Here is an 18,715-nt window from a genome sequence, read left to right as displayed (position 1 = left end):
TGACCCAAAGCTCATCTGAACACCTCGAAAACAGGACAACTCACTAGAAAGGCATTTACTAGTGAACTACGGTGTGGTCCCATCCCCACCACCATAGTGCAGTCCCAAGTCTTGTCTCTGCTCTAGACTCTCCACGTTCCTAAAGGTCTCTTTTTGGCAACTGCACTGAATTATTTTTGGGAAATTGCTTTGACATTTACCCAAGTTACTTTCTTTGCATCCCTGGGCTCAGCCTGACTCTTGATTTCATGTGCTCAGAATCAGTACCTGTGCATTTGAGTTCATCTTTGGCATTTCACTTGGTGGTATGCCAGTCCTTCATCATTAGCCCATTCCCTTACAAACTTGGAGAAGGAATGGAGAACAGAGGGAACAGAAAGAGTGGTGGCAACCTATTCAGTCCAGCAGAAGACTGGCAAAGGCACAATTAAGGACATCCTATAGATTGATAGCAGAGGAAAAAGAGACAAAATTTTTTAAATGAGCAGCAGGACATCCAAGAAAGTGAAGCCACATCAGGGTGGGTTCCCCCAAGCACAGACATACACTCTTGCCTTCCCAACATAGACCACCATGTCATTAAACATCACACAGCATCAGTGCCAACTGTGATCTGAAAACAGGTGGGCATCTGAGTCACAGGATGCCCAGTGTTCTGTATTCTTGGGTCCTTAAACTTAGGAAGGCTTTGCCTTGATCATTCGTTGTTTCCTACTTGTTGCTAAAATCAGAACCAGGTTTCTCATCTAAAAGAATGCATTTAATTCAGATGCTGCAGGCTTATCTCACATGAATATCCTCTTCCCTTAGGTGTTCGATGGTCTCAGAAGCAGAAACAGAAAGCATTTTCATGGAACCCATTCACCTCTCCTCAGCCATTGCAGCCAAACAGATCATCAATGAAGGTAATGCAATCAAAAGCTGGGTGGAAGCAAAGTCCAGTGGTCATCTGGAGACCCTTAGAGGGGGGCCATTGGAAGATGTCAATGTGCCTCTCAGGTGCTGCCCATTACGTTAGGAAGAGCAGATCTGCAGAAGGTAGTTCTGCCAACTCCACCTCCTCAACTTTGATAGGAAGGAAGTGGAAATAATCATGCATCAGCGTGAACAGGGACAACCAGAGAGTCAGCACCAATCTGTTCCTAGGGCCTCCTGCTCAATTTTTGGTTACGTCAGGGGTCCTGAGGTGGCTTATGGCAGAGGCACAGACCTGAGAGCCCAAGAAATGGCCAGAAGCATCCAGAGGGTTCTCTTCCAAGGGAGCCCAGACTTAGACCTGCACTTCCACCAGTGCTTAAAGATGCTTCAAACTGAAGGGTGCATGGGAAGGAGGGAAAAGCTTGGGTGGGAAGCACCCAATATTAAATATGTTCATATTTACACAGTAAAATTTTGAAGCAGACAACATATTATTGTATTTCATTCAAAGATACTTATCTAGATTAGATGGATTTTTTTTTCTAATCAATTTCAGGTAAATAATCTTTTGCAATTTCTTTCTTCCCCTTTCTTCTCCCTTCTCCCTGGGTAGCCTCACAACTCTGGTGAGATGGGGTGGAGTGGGATAAGGTGCACACTGATGAAGCAAGGCCCAGCTGGCCTTTGGACTTAATCTTGCAACCACCGCTGGTGGCCACAATCCTTTCCTTGGTCTTTCATTATGAGAATCACATGCTACTCTTTGTCCATTCTCACTCTGGTCCCTTCTTTGTCCCCTGACCCATTTGGGTCTCCACCAGGATCTCTAGAGGACATCTGGACCTCTTGCACACTTCACATAGAACCAGAAATTTGACTTGCTGTTGCTGACTGTTCTGGGCATTCTAGGAGGCCCCATCTTCTCAAAGACTCATCTGCTTCGGGGGATTTTTTTTTTCTTTTTCTTCCATACCTAGGGTCTCTGTTATCTTGCTCCAAGATATCTTATCCCAAGATATCTTGCTCCAAGATATCTTATCCCAAGATATCTTGCTCCAAGATATCTTATCCCAAGATATCTTGCCCCCAAACCCAGGCAGTGTCTTCACCCTGGTCCAGTTCTCTCTGAATTGCTCCTAGTGCCACCATAGCTCTGGAAAGTCTTTTCTTCCTCTTTTGTGGTTGGAAGTTTCCCTAACCTTCCATTCTGCATCATCTCTGCTTTGTGCTTCATTCTATGGATCATTTTCCAGGCTTTGGTTCTTGATAAGTAAAAGTCCAGCTTTAGGAATTGTGGGGAGAAAAAAAAATAAAAAACTTTTTCTCTCTTTGAAAGCTTCACTTTCAAGTCTATAGAATGCTATGGACATTCAGTCTAGTTTGAAACCAAAAGATGTGCAATGCCTTTTTTTTATCCTGGCTCTTTATTCTTCCCTTCTCTGGGGGCATCAAATCTAAGTTTCATTAGCCTTAGTGGCTGAAGGGCTGTAGGGGGAGAAAAAACAATATATTAGAGAGAAAGGAAAATGTATCAGGTGATATTTCAAAACACCGCCATGCTCACTGGTGATCACAGGGGTAAAAATGTGTGTTGAAAACCTTCTGCTTTCATGAAAGTCTGCATATGCCACACATCCGAGAGTGTAGGGGAGAAATGTGTGGGCTTTACTCTCTGCTGAAGAAATGTCAGGTAATAGAAAGAAATTGATGCAGGGAGGGAGGCAAACTCTACAGAGGCTGAAGTGTGAACCAGAGACCTAGGGAAAGCAGGAGTTGCCATCAGGGGTGAAGGGCTGGGACATTTGTTTTTAAATTGAAAAGAAAAGAAATGGAAACAACACCTGCTAGATAAATAGCCGAGGAAGACAATACTGTGTATTTTAATGAGGTGTCAGGAGTCCCATTTTTTATATGTAGTAAGGGAAAGACATCTAAGTAGACAACGGAAGGAGAGGGGGCTGCATTTGCTATGAAAGACCCCAGGAGAGCCAGGGGAGAAAACTGCATGGTGGAGAAAATAGGAACACTTCATCTATTTTTAAACAAAATAGAGCTCTGGGATTGCAGGAGTTTTCTTCTTTCTGCGTTTGAAATGAAGATCAGAGAACGTTTAGAGCTGAGCCCTGATGTAGGGACGTGGGGGCCCCTCAGGGGGGTTAGAGGAGGGAAGAGAGGAGGGAAATGAAATCCTGAGCCCCAGGCAGAACCCAAGGCTCTCAGGATTTGCAGTCCATGAGCAGCAAGCCCTGCTTACAGACTCCTGGGAGGAGCAGATTCCATGAGGGGCTGGGCCAAGTCTACCCTCCAAATGTGGCTGGACTCTCTCTGCAGCCCCCACCCAGAGACTGCCCATCAGGGAAAGAGATGGTGCCAGCAAGAGGCTATGGGGAACACAGAGGACACATCTTTCCAGCTTCTTTTCTCTCTCTCTCTCTCTGTTCAGTATTTTTGGCTACCACATGAGAGGAACGATTTTGTTTTTCTTATTTTTGTCTAACTTAAAGAAAGAAAACATCTTACATTTCCCCAAATTTGATAAACTGTGAGCAAATATATTATTAGAAGAAGATAAAGATTCACCCCAGATGTGAGTGAGTTGGGATTTGAGTTCATTTGGAGTTTGAACTTTTCGGACCTGTTGTCAGAAAGGCCCTGAGTCACGTTTTGAGATTAGAATGAGAGCTCATGGCCAATCTTTGCCACCTATCTGTGGGCTGGGAGGCTGAGAATCATAGGTCCTTACATTCTAGTAGGGGGAAGGAGACAATACAAGAAATAAATCAGTAAATTAGATGTATATTAGAAGGTAATATTGCATAAATCACTGCTGAAAGTTTTACTTTTCCCAGGGTTATTTGCAATCCATATGTAAAAGAGTCAAACTAACAGAGTGAATTATACTATGAATGAACGCCATTCACTCATTTGGTAAATACTCCTACCTTTTTTCTTTTTTCTTTTTTTTTTTTTTTTGAGACAGAGTCGTTCGTTCTTTTTGACCAGGCTGGAATGCAATGGCGCGCTCTCAGCTCACTGCAACCTTCACTTCCCAGGTTCAAGTGATTCTCCTGCCTCAGCCTCCCAAGTAGCTGGGATTACAGGCGCTCACCACCACGCTTGGCTAATTTTGTATTTTTTGTAGAGACAGTGTTTCACCATGTTGGCCAGGTTGGTCTTGAACTCCTGACCTCAGGTCATCCGCCCACCTCAGCCTCCCAAAGTGCTGGGGTTACAGACGTGAGCCACTGCGCCTGGCCGGTAAATACTTCTGAGCATCCACTTTGTACTGGGCACTGTGGGAATTATTAAGTACGAATCAAAGTACACCTAGTACTTAAGGAACTTGGTCTAAAAAATTATTGACCAGCTTCTGAGAAGCATGGGAGGGAGTAAAAGAAATTGGATCCCCTTTACCCACATCTATACAGTCCTCTTGCTGACCCTGATTACAAGTGTCTGGGCCAGTGCAGCAGGTACCCTGGGCCCAATTAAAATCCTTCCTGGGAGATCCTGCTGGCATTCAGTTCACGGCCAAAATCTTGGCAGCGAACTGGCCAAGAGCATGTTCCCCCCAGGAACAAGGAAGGCCATGATATTCCTAACTCTCTGATGAGAATGCTGCCTGTCTCCTCTAGAACTCAAGCCACGGGGGGTCAGAGCAGACGCAGAGTGTCCAGGCATGCTGGAGTCTGCTGAACAGCTGCTGGTGGAGGACCTGTACAACCGCGTCAGGGAGAAGATGGACGACACCAGCCTCTATAATACGCCCTGCGTCCTGGACCTACAGCGGGCTCTGGTTCAGGATCGCCAAGAGGCTCCCTGGAATGAGGTGGATGAGGTCTGGCCCAATGTCTTCATAGCTGAGAAGTGAGTCTGACTGCTCTTCATGACCCTTTGTCCTACCCCTCTGGTTAGTGCCTGAGACAGACGAAACTCCCCCAACTTTCACCAAAGGCACCCATAGGTCCATCCAGCACAATGAGGCTGCCTAGCCACTTACCCTGCCCCAGTCCAGAGAAAGGCCCCTTCAGTCACCTGCATTCAGAGGTCTCCAGGCAAGATGCCGCCATGACTGCTTATCCTTTGCCCTCTTGCCAGGACTCTCTTGTCCCTCAAGAAGGCCTTCTCTGGGCCTCCTTTCCTGCCACAGAGTCTTGCCAACTTCACCATCTCATGACATCTGTAGCTACCACAGAACCGGACACTAGGAGCCATTGATAATAATATTGACATGCATATGTAATTACCAACGTAGGAAAACGTTCACAATACAGTAAGAAAGAATTAGATTACAAGAGAAGACATGTAAGTAACTGTGCTGCTAATTGAGCAATAGATGTGTGTGTATGTGCGTGCATGTTTTTGTATAGACAACAGTTAGAAGGAAATGTGAGAAAATGATAACAATGTTTCTCTCTGGGAGGTGTTTTTACAAGTGGTTTTTATTTTCTCTTTAGATTTCCTTTGACTTGTACAGGTTTCCTAAAGTAGACATTGTTTTTATAATCCAAAAACTATTATTTTCTAAAAGTTTATCGGGGCTTCCAGAACAAAAACAACTCACTCACATCCTATTTCTTTAGGATGCCAGTGCATAATTGCTACCACCAGGTTAATTAGTGCAACAAATATTTTGCTGATTCATCAAATACTTAATGAGATGTTTTCCCAATGTAATTATCTGGATATCCAGAAGCAAAGGAGGAAATTTGGCCTCAGGGGAGGGAATAGGGAAAACAGCATTGGACAGTGGGTCTCATCTTCACCAAGGAGTCATCCGTTGCCTAGAACTTGATCCTCAGCGCTGGGCACCAAATCCTACGTGATCTTTAGATAGATCTTCAGATCCAGGAGCATTCATCTCATGGTCACTAAGAACCCAGCCATCGCCAGGTATCCTTAGCTAAAAGCGTTTGGTCCTTCTCGGACAACCTGTCCTCAGGGCCTCTTCAAACGAAGCTACACTTATACAGCTACAGCAAAAAGTGCTCTGAACTAGAAATCTAAAACACTAGTTCTTGTTGTCTTTTACTCCTTTCACACTCTTGGGAAGTTGTAAGAGCTCTCAGATTGAGTTTTATAATCTTCAAATGGGAATAAAACTAGTGTCCCTGTCTACTTCTTAAATTTATTGTTAGGATAACATGAACTAATGCATGTGAAAGGATTTTGACAGTTATAAGCATGCCATATCAATGCAGAATACACTTAATTTTATTATTTGTGCCTGCCACTTTTGTGCCTTGATGAATGTCCATTCCCAAGGCATGAGGTTTTAAACTACAAGTCTCTGGATCATTCAAATGTTTCCTTTCACGTCACTTTGTTGGCCTCTTCATCTCGTCCTTCCTTGCCTAACTCCCTGTCTTTTCTCCCTTTTGCTGAGGCCAAGCCATCAACTCTTTCTATAATGGTATTTGCAGTGATCCCCAGACAACCAGGGCAGAAAAGGAGGTACTTGCCCAGCTGCGGCCCCAGACCGGCTGAGGCAGGCTCGCCATGGCAGTGGTGACACACCTTTCTAGTTCCGACTCTGGCAAACAGGTCCCTGCCTCTTCCCCCAGGAGTGTGGCTGTGAACAAGGGGAGGCTGAAGAGGCTGGGAATCACCCACATTCTGAATGCTGCGCATGGCACTGGCGTTTACACTGGCCCCGAATTCTACACTGGCCTGGAGATCCAGTACCTGGGTGTGGAGGTGGATGATTTTCCTGAGGTGGACATTTCCCAGCATTTCCGGAAGGCGGCTGAGTTCCTCGATGAGGCGCTGCTCACTTACAGAGGTGAGAGGGGTCTGCCTGCTCCAGGCTGCTGGAATTCCACAGGGGGAAGAGCAACGTGGGGAATGTTAAGAAAACCTGATTAGTTGGCGTGTCTGGAGGGTATCTGTCTTAAGAACACCGTTTTCTCTAAGAAAAGGAGAAAAGACAGGATAATCACTCATCCAGTAAATAATTACTGAGTGCCTAGCATGTACCAAGTACCATTCTAGGCACTGTGGTGAAAGATACAGGCAACGCTTCCAGCCTTTGACTCTTACACTGTAAAAGGGGACAGAAAATGAAAAAAAGAGAGAAAAATGTCAGATGGTGATAAGCGTCAGGCAGAGACTAGCTAGGACAATGTGCTAGAGCGACCGACTAGCTCCTTGGAGAGCATGGTGGAGGAGGCCTTCTGACAATGGGACATTTAAGCCAAGTGACAAAGAGCTAGCCATGGGAAAACTGGAAGAAGAGCATTCCTGCGGAAGAGAACTAGTAGTGCAAAGATCCAAAGGTGGAAAGCTTGGTGTGTTCAGGAATCAAAGGCCAGTGTGGATGAGCATGGTGGATGAAGATTGGAGTGGCAGGGCCTCCCCACCCCATCAAACAGGAAGCTAAAAGCCAGGGTAAGAAATTGGAGCAGCACCTTGATCTGATTTATGTTTTAGAAAACTCCCTCCCTCCACCTTGAAGAACAGACCGAGTTGGAAAAGTAGAGAGTAGTGCTTTATATGCTTTCATAGAGAGGGGCTGCTATTGCTATATCCAAGTGAAAGGCGACATGAGACTAGTCTACAGAGGTCACAGACCTCAGGGAGGAGGGGTAAAGCCCATGCAATGGGGCCGACAGCCTGACTGGGAAGAGTTCAGAATTTGGTGTCCAGAAACCTGGGTTTGAGTCCAGGATTTGCTACACTGTATATACAATGTGACCTTGGGCCATTTCCTTTAGCCCTGGGAACTACAGTTTCCTTATACAGAGAACAAAGACAAAAATATCAAATCCTAAAGTTGCTGTGAGGAATAACGTTTTAAAAATGCATATAAAGTAACTCCCTTGGGACAACACTTGGCACAATAAATGCTTTAAAAATTATAGCCATTGCTATAATAATATTGTTAATAATTTCCTGGAAAGGGCATTTCCTGTCACCACCAATGGCCAGGTTAGGTAACTTCTAATGGAAATTACAAGCACACATATTTTCTTTTTTTATTATTTTTACTTTTTATTTTTAGAGACAGGATGCAGCTCTGTTGCCCAGGCTGCTGGAGTGCTCACTATAGCCCTGACCTCCTGGGCTCAAGTGATCCTCCCACCTCGGCCTCCCAAAGTGCTGAGATTACAGGAGTGAGCCACCATGCCTGGCCAAATACACATATTTGATATATGTGTGTGTATGTGTGTGTGTAAATTTTATATATAGAGAGAGAGATATGTATATGTATACACATATACATATATACACACATATATACATACACACACATATAAACAGTTTTCAGTTTTCTCCTCTTTTCAATGCTTAAAATCTCCTTTTTTTTTTTTTTTTTTTTTTTTTTTTTTGGCGGAGTCTCACTCTTGTCACCCGGTCTGGAGTGCAATGGTGCCATCTACGGATCACTGCAACCTCCGTCTCCTGGGTTCAAGCGAGTCTTCTGCCTTAGCATCCCGAGTAGCTGGGATTACAGACGCCCGCTACCACGCCCAGCTAATTTTTGTATTTGTAGTAGAGACGGGATTTCGACATGTTGGCCAGAGTGGTCTCGAACTCGCAACCTCAGGTGATCCGCCCGCCTCGGCCTCCAAAAGTGCTGGGATTACAATAAGCCACCGCGCCCGGCCGAAAAAACTCCATCTTTTTAAAATGTAGGACGTTTGACCAATGTGGGATTGAAAGGGTCTGTCGGTCGTCTGCGGCCTGGAGAGTGTGTCCCACCTCGCTCGGTGGCCCTGGCGCGCACCGGCCGACCTCGAGGCGGAGCTCCAGCATGTGGACACGGCCACGAGCCGGCGGTCCCCAGCAGCATCCCAGGGCGGATAAGACCGATCCCAGAATGTGGAACGCATCGCAGAAGCTATAGCCAGCGTTGGGGATGGAGGGAAGAAGAACGCGCCCAAACGCGGAGGCGGAGTCGGTGCCAGGAGCCGCGCGGGCTCAGCAGGAAGTTTCCTGTCGCGGGTGCAACCCAGGCGCGGCCTTCCCTGCAGCATACCCAAGGCGGGCTGGGTCATGCTGGCCAGGAGCCAGCTTGTCAGCTACACCCGGCCCGAGAGCGTAGGTCTGAGAGCAGGGTGTCCAGATCCCTTGCAGGGGCCAGTGTGCCCTGCGAGCATCTCCTCCCTATTCAGCCTCACTCTCCCGGCCAGGCAGCGAAAGGCCCTTATTGTTGCTGTGCTTGTTGCTTTTGTGGGTCGTTCCTACTCCACCGCAGAGAGGTCGTGGCATCCCTATAATTACTCCCTGAGCCTTAGGTCCTGTGGTTTCCTCTACTCTAGGATGCTTGGGAGTCAGTTCTCCAGAACAGCGAAAGAAACACCTGGCGCCGGCGTTTTACGTGATAATCACAAAGAGCCTATAAGGGGGTGTTGTTATTTACATTGTACACACTGGGAAGTTGAGATCCATGGAAGATTAAGTGGTGACTTTGTATGGTGCACGGTGTAATAATCAAGATTCTCTTTGTTGCTAGTGTGTGGAAACCATCTCAAACTCCTTTACAAGCAGCAAAGGCATTAATTCTGAAGATGCAGGAAAGAAGCCAAAGACAGGAGCCTGGCACGCGGGGCAGGCCTGGAACAAGGACTGGACAATCTCAGGACTCTTGGCTTCTCTCTTCTTTCTCTCTCTACTTCAGATAGCAAATGGCCATCCACAGGCCTGACATCAAACTAGCTAATTTCCTGCCTCAGTCCCATTTCCAAATTTCCTGGAGAATTTGTCAGATACTGGTCCTTTTGTGTACCCTGAGTTCCATCAACAGTGGCAAGTGGGGTGGCTTCTGGGCAAATACAGGTGTGGAGAGGGGTACGTTCTGAGGAAAGAGGGAATTTTGAATTGGGAGAGTATAGTACAATTGCCTGCCATATAAAGGCATACTGAGAGTGTAGAGAATTCAAATCCAGTCTTGCTCAAGTCTGATGCTCTTCCCCAGTAGCTGTACTCTTCAAAAAAAAAAAAAAAAAAAAAAAATTTTTTGAAGGTCATTTTTTTGAGTCTCACTCTGTCACCCAGGATGGAGTGCAGTAATGTGATCTTGGCTCACTACCTCCGCCTCCCAGACTCAAGGGTTCTCATGCCTCAGCCTCCTGATCAGCGGCAATTGCAGGCACGTGCCACTACTGCTCAGCTAATTTTTGTATTTTTAGTATTGACAAGGGAACCATGTTGGCCATGCCAGTCTCAAACTCCTGACTTCAAGTGATCCACCACCTCGGCCTTCCATGGTGCTGGGATTACAGGTGTGAGCCACCATGCCCGGCTTGTACTTTTCAAATTTTAAAAACAGGGACTCTTCACAATCAGCCCTGCTGGTAATCAAAATGGTAACTCTGCAAATTAGAAAAACGCTACCTTCCTCAAACCATTTTACTGTTGGAAAATTTTCACCATAACCCAAGTATATTTTGATATTTTCATTTCGATGTGAAGAGTCCCCCTAGAGTTGTGCAGAGAAGAATCTATATAGCATCAGCCTACCTCTAACAGAGAAGACAGAAAATCCTGTTGCTGCTCTGGGTGAAGTGGGTAAAGATCCCTGAGTCTCACCCACCCAGCCTCTCTCTTGTCCTTCTGGCTGCCCTTGAGGCTACTCAGAGGAGTCCCAGTGTGCTAGGAACACAGCAGGAAAGACGTGACCCCCCAACCTGGTCTCCACCAGACTGAGTCTAAGTAGTATTTGATGCCCCTGTGAAGAAGACTGGCTGGTCGTGTCCTGAAGGGTCCTGAAGTAAGCTGATCTGGTGATTCCACCTCCAAAGAAAACCAGTGAGACTTTGAGACTCGTCACAGTATATGGTAGCCTGGTCAGATGGTGAAGGGGAGGTCCTTGTAAGGGACAGCTAAGCCCTGAGCTGAGGGTGAGAGGAGAAAAAAGACAAGTGCTTCTGTAGATGCTCCTTATAAGGCTTTTGCTTGTTTTTTTGTTTGTTTATTCATTTTGTTTTGTTTTGGAGACAGAGTCTCACTCTGTTGCCCAGGCTGGAGTGGAGTGGTGCGATCTCAGCTCACTGCAGCCTTTGCCTCCTGGGTTTAAGTGATACTCCTGCCTCAGCCTCCCGAATAGCTGGAATTACAGGCACGCACCACCACGTCCAGCTAATTTTTGTACTTTTAATAGAGACAGGGTTTTGCCATGTTGGCCAGGCTGGTCTTGAACTCCTGGCCTCAAGTGATCCACCCACCTCGGCCTCCCAAAGTGCTGGGATTACAGATGTGAGCCACCGCACCCTTATTTGTTTCTTTTTGAGACAGGGTCTCATTCTGTTGCCTGAGCTGGAATGCAGTGGGATAATCACCACTCACTGCAGTCTCAACCTCCTGAGCTCACGTGATCCTCCCACCTCAGCCTCCCAGTAGCTGAGACTACAGGCACTTGCCATGGTTTTTTGTTTTTGTTTTTCAGAGATGAGGTTTCGCTATGTTGCCAGGCCGGTCTCAAACTCCTGGCCTCAAGCAATACTCCAACTTGTCCTCCCAAAGTGCTGGGATTACACACATGAGCCACCACGCCCTGGCCTGTGGCTTTGACTCTGCTGATTTACCTCCCTCTAGTGGCTGCTGGCTCTTGGCAGTAACACCTTTCATCATTACTGGGCCTCAAGTCCCCTGAATTTTCTGTCTCTGACCTCCTCTGTGACAAAGACATAACCTTAACTGCTGCAAAGATATAATAATAAGTCACCTCCCATCTCATATTGTTAGAGAGGATTTTTAACTGATTTAGCAAACATCCCCAAAGACTGTTGGCAAGTTAGATTGATGAGAGCAGGGAGAAGGTCTCCAGTGGTCCCAGTCTGCATTTTAAACAGCTATTATGATGAAGGCATAGGAGGCATATTTGTCCCGTTCATGAAGGATGCAAAGCCGAAAGGGAGGCTAGAAGCAGATAACTGATCTGTTGAACCCACCAAAAGATGTTAGTAGGAATTTGTGAAATTATCCTTAAGTTTAAAAATGACTGCACATTAAAAGGAACATGACTTAATTGCAATTTTTAAAAACTGTTTTACAAGTTTCAGTTGATGGATGTAAAAGATAACTTGAGTTCACTGTGTGGCATATCTACCCATATTGCCAGCTTATATGGCATCAGTAAAGCCCCAGTGACCCAAACAAGGGTGGGGAAGGGCCCACTCTACTCTGTGTGAGTGAGTCAGTCCAAACCTGAAATATCTTGCTCCATCCTGAATGCAAACTCCTAAAAAAAAAAAAAAAAAAAAAAAAAAAATCCTGATAAATTCAAGTTTTGACCTGGAGGAAAGTAGCTAGAATAGTAAGAGAACATGAGAAGACGTTCAAATAATGTTTGAAGGACTCAAAATAGCCAGAAAAAGATTTTATATATATATAAAATATATATATGGAAGAATATGATATATATATCATATATATGATATACATGGAAGAATATGATATATATGAATATGACTATGATATATATGATTATGAATATGAATATGATATATGGATATGATATGAATATGAATATGATATATGGATATAATATGAATATGACATATGGAAGAATATGATATATATATGGAAGAATATGATAGCAATCTTCTTAAGGATTTTTGTATAAAAGCCCTGTTTCATACAATGTATTCATTGTTGACTTTATAATGTCAGAGCAGGAATATTAGATGCTTGTTACAGAAATTTATACTTTTCCCTAACATATGAAAGAAATTTTGAAGCACTAGAGTGATCCAAAAATGCAGTGAGTTGTGTCTATGTGCCCATGTGAGCTAATGAACTCCCCGTCACTGGAAGCACTCAGCAGTGGCTGGATGACAGGTATGACAGGTGATCCAGCATCAGGGATGTTGTAAAGGGAATTCTCAAGTTTAGGATGTGACTTATGATGCTTCCCAACACGAGATTCTATTTCTCTGTGATTCATTTATCTTAGCCTCTAATTCCTTTTCTGCTTTATCACCCTTCCCCCTGTTCTTCTATTTCTCCTCCCTCTGATGCTCAGTTTGTGAGAAGAAAGTAGAAATGCAATCCAGTGTTTATAATACAGGGCCAGTGGGGACTGTGGTGTCATACAGATGTGGTGACCCCATCTGTAATATGGGGTCAGTGATGCTGAGCCCTCCTGTGTCTTGAGCCGCGATGAACTTCAGAGGCAAAGTAAACACCTTAAGTGCAGCACATTAAAACGCACTTACCAAAGAAAACAAACAAGAACACTACAAGGAAGCCACTGTCATTACATCATTTTCTCTTGTGTTTTCTTTTCAGGGAAAGTCCTGGTCAGCAGCGAAATGGGCATCAGCCGGTCAGCAGTTCTAGTGGTCGCCTACCTGATGATCTTCCACAATATGGCCATCCTGGAGGCGTTGATGACTGTGCGTAAGAAGCGGGCCATCTACCCCAACGACGGCTTCTTGAAGCAGCTGCGGGAGCTCAACGAGAAGCTGATGGAGGAGAGAGAAGAGGACTACGGCAGGGAGGGGGAATCAGCTGAGGCTGAGGAGGGCGAGGGCATGGGGAGCACGCTCGGGGCCAGAGTGCACGCCCTGACGGTGGAGGAGGAGGACGACAGCGCCAGCCACCTGAGTGGCTCCTCCCTGGGGAAGGCCAGCCAGGCCTCCAAGCCCCTCACCCTCATTGACAACGAGGAGGAGGAGAAACTGTACGAGGAGTGGAAGAAGGGGCAGGGCCTCCCCTCGGGCAAGGTCTCCCAGGGTGGAGGTGGCCGGCGCTCAGCCTCCTCTGGCCAGGGTGGGGAGCAGCTCGAGGACGAGGACGAGGACGAGGACGTGGAGAGAATCATCCAGGAGTGGCAGAGCCGAAATGAGAGGTATCAAGCAGAAGGGCACCGGAGGTGGGGAAGGGAGGAGGAAGAGGAGGAGGAGAGCGACGCTGGCTCCTCCGTAGGGAGGCGGCGGCGCACCCTGAGCGAGAGCAGCGCCTGGGAGAGCGTGAGCAGCCACGACATCTGGGTCCTGAAGCAGCAGCTGGAGCTGAACCCGCCAGACCACAGCAGGAGGCGCCGCTCAGACTCGATGTCCTCGGATAGCACCTGGGACGCGTGGAACGAGAGGCTGCTGGAGATTGAGAAGGAGGCTTCCCGGAGGTACCATGCTAAGAGCAAGAGAGAGGAGGCGGCAGACAGGAGCTCAGAGGCAGGGAGCAGGGTGCGGGAGGATGACGAGGAGAGCTTGGGCTCTGAGGCCAGCTCCTTCTACAACTTCTGCAGCAGGAACAAGGACAAGCTCACTGCCCTGGAAAGATGGAAGATCAAGAGAATCCAGTTTGGATTTCACAAGAAAGACTTGGAAGCAGGAGACAGCAGCAGTGAGCCCGGCGCAGAGGAGGCAGTGGGGGAGAAGAAGAACCCCTCCGACATCAGCCTGACAGCCTACCAGGCCTGGAAGCTGAAACACCAGAAGAAGGTGGGCAGTGAGAACAGGGAGGAGGTGGTGGAGCTCAGCAAGGGGGAGGACTCGGCCTTGGCTAAGAAGAGGCAACGGAGGCTGCAGCTGCTGGAGAGAAGCCGGCAGACGCTGGAGGAGAGTCAGTCTATGGCAAGCTGGGAGGCGGACAGCTCCACGGCCAGCGGGAGCATTCCCCTGTCTGCGTTCTGGTCTGCAGCCCCCTCAGTCAGTGCTGATGGGGACACGGCGTCAGTACTGAGCACCCAGAGCCACCGCTCCCACCTGTCTCAGGCTGCAAGCAACATAGCGGGGTGTTCAACCTCCAATCCCATCACACCCCTGCCTAACCTGCCAGTGGGGCCTGGAGACACCATTTCCATTGCCAGTATCCAGAACTGGATTGCCAATGTAGTCAGCGAGACCCTTGCTCAGAAGCAAAATGAAATGCTGCTGTTGTCCCGCTCCCCGTCTGTTGCAAGCATGAAGGCAGTACCAGCGGCCAGTTGCCTGGGGGATGACCAAGTCTCCATGCTCAGTGGACAAAGCAGCTCCTCCTTGGGTGGCTGCCTGTTGCCTCAGAGCCAGGCAAGACTCAGCTCTGACATGCAGTCTGTGCTGTCCTGCAACACCACACTGAGCTCGCCCCCTGAAAGTTCCAGGAGCAAAGTGAGGGGGACCAGCAAGCCCATCTACAGCCTCTTTGCTGACAATGTGGACCTAAAGGAACTTGGCCGGAAGGAAAAGGAGATGCAGATGGAGCTTAGGGAGAAGATGTCTGAGTACAAAATGGAAAAGCTGGCCTCAGACAACAAACGCAGCTCCCTCTTCAAGAAGAAGAAGGTCAAGGAAGATGAGGATGATGGTGTGGGTGATGGGGATGAGGACACTGACAGCGCCATAGGGAGCTTCCGGTATTCTTCCCGCAGTAGTTCCCAGAAACCTGAAACAGACACATCCTCCTCCCTGGCTGTCTGTGATCACTATGCAAGTGGCAGCAGAGTTGGCAAAGAGATGGATAGCAGTATTAATAAGTGGCTCAGTGGCCTCAGGACAGAGGAAAAACCTCCTTTCCAAAGTGACTGGTCTGGAAGTTCCAGGGGGAAGTACACCAGATCATCCCTGCTCAGGGAGACAGAGTCTAAATCCTCCAGTTACAAGTTTTCCAAATTCCAGTCAGAGGAACAGGACACCTCCTCCTACCACGAGGCAAATGGCAACTCTATAAGAAGCACTTCACGGTTCTCGTCTTCCTCCACCAGGGAGGGCAGAGAGATGCACAAGTTCTCCAGGTCCACGTACAGCGAGACCTCAAGTTCCCGAGAGAAGAGCAGCCCAGAGCCCTACTTCTTCTGCCGGACCCCAGAGCCCTCAGAAAGGGAAGAGTCCCCAGAGTCACAGCAACCAAATTGGGCCAGGTCCAGAGACTGGGAAGATGTGGAAGAATCATCCAAGTCAGACTTCTCTGAATTTGGAGCCAAGAGGAAATTCACCCAGAGCTTTATGAGGTCTGAAGAAGAGGGAGAGAAAGAGAGGATGGAAAACAGAGAAGAAGGGAGGTTTGCATCTGGACGGCAGTCCCAGTATCGAAGGAGCACTGACAGAGAGGAAGAGGAAGAAATGGACGATGAAGCCATCATTGCTGCTTGGAGACGTCGGCAAGAAGAAACCAGGACCAAGCTGCAGAGAAGGAGGGAGGACTGAGCTGGGGAAAAGCTGAGAACACTGAAATAAACCACTCACCTTAGCATAGGGCTCAGGGCACACATTGCCACCACCCATCAGGGGATGAGGATACAGAGAGGATCTTCCAGAGGGGCAGAGCCAGAATGAGAGGTACCAAGCATAAGGGCAGCAAAGGTGGAGTAGGGAGGAGGCAAGGACGGGGAGAACCATCAATATGAGGTCCGAATGCTGGACCAACTGACACCATTTTCTGTTGCCCAGCACCCTCTAAGCTTTGGTGTTTCACTTAGTGTATTTGATAGTGTTCATCACAGACTAGAGAGGTGAGCTTGGAAAAGCACTGTAGTTTGTCAGAGACTCCAGTTTACATCCAGAAAGGCCATGAACATAGGACACGCTTCTGTCTGTAGAGGTTTCACATGAAACCCAGAAAGTCTATCCTATGGCAAGTCTGACCTCTCCTGGCAATGCTCAGTTCTGATTTTTTTTTTTTTTTAATGTTTTGAGTCTCCAATAAAAATGGTATATTGGCAAATAGTTCTTTATTCTGGTCATATTTAGCTCTTTGGATATTAGAAGAAAACCACTTTAAAAGACACAAATGTGTTATCCTGAGCCAGTCTCACCTTGTTTCACAAAAGCTGGGCCTCCAGACAATGCCATCATCATCTCATTATAAACAATAACAAACAATTATTTAGCCTATGGTACAATACAGTAGGAGACTACACTAGGAAAACCCTTGAGAGTAACAGAGGGAACTAGAGAAAGAGAGAATTAGTTTTATTGTGGCAAGAATAGCAAGATGTAAAGTAGAGAGAAGGCCTCTCTGGAAGGCAGAAAAACAAAAACAGCATGGGGAGAGAAGAAAATAAACCCAGTACAAGGAAATGAAGACATGTTTTTATAAAATCTAGTAATCACCTTTGCTTCTTATTCCTAGGAGGATCACTGGGTAATGCAGTGGATAGTACACTGGATTCTTCCCTGCGCTCTGAGTGGGCTAAGTTGGTGAGAATCTTTTACCTTTTGTTCCCAAGGCATGTCTTTCCCTAAAACACAGGTTGAGTTGCCAAATCAGGGAGACACTTTGAACACTTTACAACAGTGATTGATGGACTGGTTTCTACAGTTCTTTTCAAGCTGCGGCACCTTGAAGGATTTGAAAACAACTGTGTGCTATGCAGGGGTCTGAGATGTCTTGATCAATCAAAAAATCCAATTCAGGAGACACAAATGGTGATGAAATCATTAAAGAGAGGGAAGAAGAGTAAGGAGTAATCCACCAATGAGATAAATAGTAAGTGTTAATTATGTGATCACTTTTTCTAAAAATGGAGTTTCATGGGTCATGGAGATTACGTAACCTTCCTATGTAGATTAGTTCAGCATCACATATTTCAAAGAGCACAAAGATAAATATATCAAGGCAAACAGAAGCTGACTTGAACACAAACTCACAATGCCACATAACTGCTGTTAAAGCAACTGAATAAATTTGTTTGCCTTCCCTCTATCACTTTAGCCCACTGTTCAGTTGCTAGTGGTACTTCTCTCTCCTTCACTGATTGAGGACTTGAGAAAAAAAATACTGCTCAGTCTTTGCCCATTTGCCCCTTTTTCTTCTTTTGTTTGTCTTTATTCAGTCTCAGCCCCTAGTTTCCAGTGCTGGACGGGTCATTCCCACCACAGAAAATGGTGTTATTAACCTGGCATGGTGCTGCGTGCCTATGGTCCCAGCTACTTGGGAGACTGAGATAGGAGGATCACTTGAGCCCAGGAGTTTGAGTCCAGCCCGGGCAATGTAGCAGAACCCTCATCTCTTTTTTAAAAAGCATTATTCTAATACACCCCACAGCAAGAAGGCTGTTGTGGTCCATTTTACTTTCTGGGAGAGCTCTCATTTCACTCTTATAGAGAAGTTGCTGATATAGGCACAATTAACTGGGCATCTACTCTAGAAGTTTGACCTTCTGGAGAGAAGAATGGGAATATTCTTTGATGGGTCCCTTGTGCCCACCCATAAGGAGCCAATTAGCTCAGATCTCTACACATGTCTTTTTTTTTTTTTTTGTAAGTAACAAAATATATAAATTGATCTCATGTCAAAGTAGACAAGAATTTTTTTTTAAAAAAAACTATTCTTAGTAAATCTCAACTCATACCCCACTGAATAAATGTTGAACAAACATTTCAAGCATATTGGCTTGAAGAGTCACCCCAGTTTTTCTCCAGCCCTGGATGTGAGTCTGGGGGAAACAGACCATGGAGACTGCCTAGTTTGCTTTTAGTTGAGCTCTTAGGCTAGAGGGTCAATAATGACCCCTGTGGCCTGCATGTAGACCAGTTTGGCTCACCAGAGGAAACCAGATGTCTCAGAGTGAAGCTTTCAAGAAATGCCTTTGCTTTCTGTGTCTCCAAAGATAGCTGCCTCGAGATCCTGTACTCAGGGAGGTGTCTGCCAAAGAATTCAGAATTCCGAATTTAACTTATTGCTGGAGTTTAGGGTATATTTTGGGAAACCACATCAATAGAAAATGTATTGGATTTATCATGAACTTGAAGAAATATCTGGGCTTTGAAGTGTTAGAATCCCAAGGGTGACTTCTGAATTCTACCTAACCTAGTGTGTTAGGTTGCAAGCCAGCCTTCCAGCCTCCGAATGACAATTAAAGATATCTCAGTAAAAGTCCCCACAGGAAACAGATGGCACACCCAAAGTGGTGCCTGATAAGAATTTAATG

General features: G+C 46.5%; 1 protein-coding gene across 1 annotated transcript in view; it reads left to right on the top strand.

Moving 5' to 3' along the window:
* STYXL2 (serine/threonine/tyrosine interacting like 2) overlaps window positions 1-16,508 on the top strand; it is a 38,929-nt gene extending 22,421 nt beyond the window's left edge. The window contains exons 3-6 of the mRNA XM_050768231.1: window positions 811-905; window positions 4,554-4,785; window positions 6,483-6,700; window positions 13,150-16,508. Coding sequence (XP_050624188.1) covers window positions 811-905; window positions 4,554-4,785; window positions 6,483-6,700; window positions 13,150-15,989 — 3,385 coding nt within the window. The 3' untranslated portion in view covers window positions 15,990-16,508. The remainder of the gene's footprint in view (window positions 1-810; window positions 906-4,553; window positions 4,786-6,482; window positions 6,701-13,149) is intronic.
* Window positions 16,509-18,715: the final 2,207 nt, after the last annotated feature.

This window comes from Macaca thibetana, chromosome 1 (genome assembly GCF_024542745.1).
Source record: "Macaca thibetana thibetana isolate TM-01 chromosome 1, ASM2454274v1, whole genome shotgun sequence".
Taxonomy (NCBI): Eukaryota; Metazoa; Chordata; class Mammalia; order Primates; family Cercopithecidae; genus Macaca; species Macaca thibetana.
This window is presented reverse-complemented; position numbering and strand designations above follow the sequence as displayed.